Here is a 6879-nt window from a genome sequence, read left to right on the forward strand (position 1 = left end):
AAATACTTTGTAAATATTGTCTAGACGTAACCTCGCAGTCATTTTCCGTTTTATAGATGTATATTACGATAATCCTTTATTTTGATAACCGTTTGTAAAAGATAAATAAAAGCAAACGTGTTTTGCTTAATGTTATGGAATTCTATGTAGTGCCACCTGTATGTTGAAACGAATTCCAATGGATGTGCAATAATTATAGCTCTTACAAAAGCGTGTTTATTGCGTTACAAAACATATTTTTCAAGGTTCAAGGTCTATGTTGGCGTAACATGATGACCAGAACGTTGAACTTCAACGTGGGGGTTCTGGGACACGTGGACAGTGGAAAGACGTCCCTGGCCATGGCTCTCAGCACCACCGCCTCCACAGCGGCCTTTGATAAGAACCCTCAGTCCAGGGAGAGAGGCGTCACACTGGACCTGGGCTTCTCCTCCTTCACCGTGGACCTCCCAGAACACCTCCTGCAGGAGAGCGGAGGGGAACAGTATGACAGCCTGCAGTTTACGCTGGTGGACTGTCCAGGACACGCGTCTCTCATCAGAACCATCATAGGAGGAGCCCAGATCATTGACCTGATGATGCTGGTGGTGGACGTGGTGAAAGGAGTACAGACTCAGACAGCAGAGTGTCTGCTCATAGGAGAGCTGGCCTGCCCTCGGATGGTCGCTGTCTTGAACAAGACCGACCTCCTCCCTGCCGACAAGAGGCCGGGCGCCATCGCGAAAATGACCAAGAGACTACACAAAACCCTGGAGAGTACCAGATTTAAAGGTTGTCCTGTAGTTGCCGTGGCAGCAAAGCCCGGGCGACCCGAGGCCCCTGACACGGAGGAGCCTCGGGGAGTGCAGGACCTAATAGAGACGTTGAAGGGGCAGACGTACCTTCCTCACAGAGACCCTAAGGGTGCTTTCCTGATGGCTGTAGACCACTGCTTCTCTATCCGTGGTCAGGGAACGGTGATGACAGGAACCATCCTGAAGGGCTCGCTGGCCGTCGGCGACACAGTGGAGATCCCTGCACTCAAAGTGACCAAGAAGGTGAAGTCGGTGCAGATGTTCCGGAGGCCCGTGTCGGGTGCGACGCAAGGTGACCGCGTGGGAGTGTGCGTGACGCAGTTCGACCCCAAACTGCTAGAGCGAGGGGCGGTGTGCAGCCCCGGTTCGCTGCGCGCGCTCCACGCGGCGCTCATCTCTGTGAGGAAGATCGGGTACTTCAGGGGCGCTCTCTCTACGCGCGCCAAGTTCCACATCACCGTGGGCCACGAGACGGTCATGGCGAGGGTGAGCTTCTTCGGCCTGCCGCCCGCGGACGACCCCGAGTCCTTCTCAGATGCCGAACCGGCCGCCTCCTCAAACCCTCCGCCCGGCTCGCTGGACACGCCCTTCTCCTTCGAGCGGGAGTACTTTTACCAGGATGACTATGTCACGGGTCGGGGAGAGGCGGGGCCGGCGGGACCCGACCCTGAACAGTGGGCGCTGTTGGAGTTTGAGCGGCCGGTCACGTGTCCCTCGCTCTGCCTGGTGATCGGGTCCAAGCTTGACGCGGACATTCACGCCAACGTGTGCAGGTTGGCCTTTCACGGGCGTCTACTGGAGGGGTTTGAGGACAAGGGCTACGTTGAGACGGCCCTGACCCGCCTGCGTATCTTCAAGACCAAGCACAAGGAGGGCCAAGTGGAACGGCTGACCGACGATTACACCGCCATTGGCCGGAACCTGTTTAAGAAAGAGAGCGACCTGCAGCTCTTTGTGGGGTTGAAGGTCACGCTGTCGACGGGCGAGGCCGGCGTTATTGACGGTGGGTTCGGCCAGAGCGGGAAGTTCAAGATTCGAATACCAGAGGGTCTCCGTCCAGAAACCAAGCAGTTGCTGTCCTCCGTCTCTAAGAAGAAAGGAAAAGGTGCTGCAGTCAAAATGGAGCGGCCCAAAGAAGACGAGCCCAAAGCTGATTCTCAGCCTGTCACCATTCACTTGTACTTCAAGCGATATGTCTTTGATCCCCATAAAAAGATGGTTCAGTCCTGACCTCCGCAGTGCCTGATGATGATGTGCTGCCCTGCTGGATGAGTCGGAGGAATGAAGAGCACCCTCTCCTTTGGCTTCCAAACACCATAGTTCCAAAACTGAATCCTTATAATGGGTGTCAATGAAGCATGCATGATACATAAACCGTGTGATCGCGGTGTACACAGATCAAAGCGTCAAGAGCATCTCCTATGGTCGTCTCTCTCTCTCTCTCTCTCTCTCTCTCTCTCTGCGTTGGGAGTGGCCGTTGCTAGGATACAGGGATAAGTTGCATTCTGAAACATTGACAATGCCTCTCTCAGCCAATCACAATGCAAGGTCGAACTAACTCTGACATAATTCTGCCAATATAAGCCTCTGCATCTTTATTGTCTCCGCCAGGCCGAAAGGCATGGCGAGAGAGTGTGTTTAGTACCCTGTCCGTCCGTCCCTGTGTCCGTGTGTGTGTCCGTCCCATCCGTGTGTCCGTCCGTCTGTGACCAGCTAATATCCGGCACCGTTGGCTTGATCGCAGCGAAACTGTGCACACACACTCCCTGGATGACAATTCAGAACCTCTGCCTTTCAGATTTTTCATATTCAATCCTGATTGGCAAAAGATGGCTTCCAAAGTTTGCAGGAGTGCTCCATTTTGACCAAAATGCCTTAAATCATGAACACAGCATGCAGTTTCTGTGAAATTTTGCACGCACATTCCCACTGGGCAGAGGAGGAAATGCCACTTGATTTTTTTTAAATCAGCCTCATGGTGGCGCTATAACAGGCCGATTCGTGTTTGTACCTATAACTGCACCCATCTGTGTAAAACTTTGTATGTGCACTCCCTAGAGGTCAAGGGAAAGCCTTTGCCCTTCATTTTTCACATCTGCCTTTTATAGCGCCACCAGGAGGCCGACATATGTAACACACATTTTATATATGTGTATTACTCCTTTAGATTTTATAAAAATGTCATGCCAATCAGTACACATGATCTCTATAGTCATGGGATCAAGACGGATCTGCTAGATTCGGAGGCATCGTTGGAGGCATCGTTGCCCCAGCTGGTCGAACTGAAAGAAGAGAACGCTTGTCTTGAAATGCAGACTCAACATCTTGAAGAGGAGCATACAGGAGGAGGAGAGGAGGAGGAGCATTACGTTCATGGTGAACATTAACCAGCAGCTGGTGGAGGTCTTTCAGGGCAGCTTATCCAGATCCTGTGTCTGTCACACCCAGCCAGCAGGACAAGTTTGGAGACTACCAGTGTAACTAGCGCCATGGCCCTCGCCAAGACGCTGGAAACCCGTGTGAATCCCAGAGAGATCGCTGAGAGAATCGTGCAGATCATTCCTGACAACGAGCTCATCCATGAGACAGAGATAACAGGCCCCGAGGTTCAGTAAACGTCCATCTGAAGAGGACATTGTGTCCAAGCGGCTCTCCGGCCTGCTGGTCAACGGAGTCCAGCCACCTCCACTGGCCTCCAGGAAGAAGGTAGTGGTAGATTTCTCGTCTCCCAACGTCGCCAAAGAGATGCACGTGGGTCACCCCCCCGCTCCACCATCAGAGGAGACAGCGTGTGTCGGCTGTTTGAGTTCCTGGGTTATGAGGTCCTCTCGTTCCTCGACTAAAGCTATGACGAAAAATGTTGGTCGACTACCTTTTTTCACTGACGAAAACTAAATAGAAACAAAATAAAAACTAAGCTACGATGACTAAAACTAAGATTAAATATATTGACAATTTCTTCAACAAATAAAAACTAGACTAAAATGTTAGTGAGGGATCTAGTGGAGAAGAGATCCAGTAGAACTAAAAGACAAGTCATTGTATGTTTTGTTGCGCTCGGGTGTTGCGCTCTGAAAATAGCCGATCTACAAGCTTGCAGCGCTGCGACGCGCTGTGACGCGCTGTGAGCTTGTAGATCGGCTATTTTCAGCATGCAGCCAAGTGTAAGATCAGCCATTGCGACGCCATCAAGGCACCGCCAACATACATTATAGTCGACTAAATCGACTGTAGATTTAGTCGACTATAATCTTATGATATTTAGTCGACTGAAACTAGACAAACAGTGAAACATTTCAGATGAATAAAATATGACTAAAACTAAATGGAATTGTATTCAAAAGACTATGACTAAAACTAGATCCAAATTTGTTGCAAAATCAACACTAGTGTGTGGCCTGTTTGAGTTCCTGGTTATGAGGTCCTTAGGTTGAACCATGTAGGAGACTAGGAGACTAGGAGACTAGGAGACTAGGAGACTAGGAGACTAGGAGACTCAGTTTGGAATGCTCATTGCTCACCTACAGGACGACGTCTTCCCCAACTACCTGTCCGTCAATCCTGACATAGGAGACCTGCAAGCATTCTCCAAGGAGTCAAAGAAGCGCTTTGATGAAGACGAGGACTTTAAGAAGAGAGCGCATGTATCAGTGTGTCGTCGACAGTGGTGTAAAGTAACTAAGTACATTTACTCAAGTACTGTACTTAAGTACAATTGTGAGATACTTTTACTTTACCGGAGTAGTTACAATTGTAATATTGTACTTTTACTCCACTACAATTATTTGAAAACTTTAGTTACTAGTTACTTTGCAGATATAAATTACATTTTTTTAAAATAAATTACATTCTAAAACATACATTATCCACTTTATATATATATATATATATATATATATATATATATATATATATATATATATATATATATATATATATATATATATATATATATATATCCACTTAAGGTTGTAGATCTGCTATTTTCAAACATTTTAGTACTTTTACTTTTGGTACTTTAAGTACATTCTGATACCAATACTTTTGTACTTTCACTCAGGTAATTTTTTTTTATCCCAGACTTTTACTTGTAACAGAGTAGGCCTACTTCTACATTGCAGTATTGATACTTTTACTCAAGTGAAACATTTGAGTACTTTTTCCACCACTGATTGTGCCCATTGTCAGACTACTTGTCTTAGTTCAGTATACCCATCTTATTGATGACGTCAGGGATCTCCAGATATGGGCACAAACGTGACACCGCCAGACAGACGGTCAGACACAAAGACATTATGACAGATTTGTGGACATCCTCCCATCTAACCCATTTCCCACTCAGCACCTCCCCAGGAGAGAGATGAAGCACTCAGCACCTCCCCAGGAGAGAGATGAAGCACTCAGCACCTCCCCAGGAGAGAGATGAAGCAGGGACCCACCACTACAAGATTTCATAGATATCTTCATAGACTTGTTGGACAGCACTTTCACCATTCAGTGTCTGTTGGATTAATTAACCACTTGAACTCAACTGTCAATACTACAGTAGGGGTCTTCAACAGGGGGTCCGGGACCCCTAGGGGGTCCTCAGAGTTACTACAGGGGGTCCGCCAAATCTTTGTGTGATATGTTTTTTTTTTTTTACCTTAACCACTTGAACCCTAGCATCCCTTTTCTGAGGAGAACCTAAGCCAAAAATAGCCGATCTACAAGCTCACAACGACTTCAACGACTTGCGCTGTGAGGCGTTGTGAGCTTGTTGATCGGCTATTTTTGACAAAGAAGTATAGGTGTAGAGGGAAAAAGAGCAGACCAAGTAAATAAAAAAAGTTGAAACATATAGACAATATAGAGGGGGTCCCTGCTACAAAAAATATCTGGTTCTCCATCTCCACTGCTGTCTCTCTTGAACCTTTGTCTCCACCTTGTGGATGTAGTGCTGTAGTGCAGAACAACAGGAATCCATGATCAATATTTCAAATGATCAAATGTACATTTTGAAGGGGTAGTTCACCCCCACCAAATGCCCCCCACCCATTCATTCACCCCCCCCCCCCCCGCCCCCCCATCCTTACTCACCCCATGAAGCATTGAATTCATGGAGATATTTTTGTGTTTTTTGTTTGACACATTCCTGATCCAATATTTAATTAATACAATATTTAAAACATCTACTTAAAACTTGGACAGTAGTCCTCCCAGTGATTATACGCTGAGAGTTGTTTTGGAGTCTATATATATTATAGTTTTGCCATGGCTTTCTATGTACTTCAATTCTATCAATAATAATAATAATAATAATAATAATAATAATAATAATAATAATAATAATAATAATAATAATAATAATAATTATAATAATAATCATAATCATAATCATAATCATAATTATTATTATTTTTTATTATTTTTATTATTATAATTATTATCGTCACTTAATACTCTTCAACCGCGGTGGAACAGTGAAGCTTCCGTTGCCTGGTGGTCCAATCTGAGATTGCAACAGTTCCTCAATTAAAACGCTACTGCGCATGTTCTTATTGTCTGAAACGCTAGTGCGCCTGCTCAATTGGCTCCAATAAAGGAAGTAGTGTTACTTCCGGGTGCTTCATGCGTTTTGTGAGCTACTTTCATTGACATGAAGTGGTGGGGGGGGGGGGGGCGGGGCAGTCCGCCCTCTAGATATAGTTATAACTCAGTGGTTTTCAACCTTTTTCATGCCAAGGACCCCTAAATTGATAAACATCTGGCCGCGGACCCCTATCTGAAAATGTTTTGTCCCAGGGACCCCCAGAAGCAAATATTTATACATATTTAATATATATTTGAGTTGAAGATGTTCACTTTAAAATATATATCCAAAGATATGCACACATTTTCAAGATTTTTCAAAAAATTGCAGATCTACGTGTGCTCATGTAGATCCGCGCTATGAGCTTGTAGATCTGCTATTTTTGAACAGCCAAAGCTAAGTGGTTAAACACGATTGTGACGCTATGTTAACTCATTTCGCTGAGGACCCCCCTGGTACTCCCTCAAAGACCACTGGTGGTCCCCGGACCACTGGTTGAGAACCGTTTCCGGT

At 46.0% G+C, this 6879-nt stretch overlaps 1 protein-coding gene across 1 annotated transcript; it reads left to right on the plus strand.

Annotated features, from left to right (window-relative positions):
• Positions 1-269: 269 nt before the first annotated feature.
• Positions 270-2024, plus strand: LOC308099345 (selenocysteine-specific elongation factor-like; the record flags this gene model as incomplete). The annotated part of the gene is made up of 1 exon (XM_080448089.1): positions 270-2024. One exon carries the CDS (start codon positions 270-272, stop codon positions 2022-2024), a length of 1755 nt encoding a protein of 584 aa, XP_080304215.1.
• Between the last annotated feature and the right edge of the window lie 4855 nt (positions 2025-6879).

The sequence above is a fragment of the Gymnoscopelus braueri genome (assembly GCF_963280865.1).
Source record: "Gymnoscopelus braueri genome assembly, chromosome: 13".
In the NCBI taxonomy this organism is placed as follows: Eukaryota; Metazoa; Chordata; class Actinopteri; order Myctophiformes; family Myctophidae; genus Gymnoscopelus; species Gymnoscopelus braueri.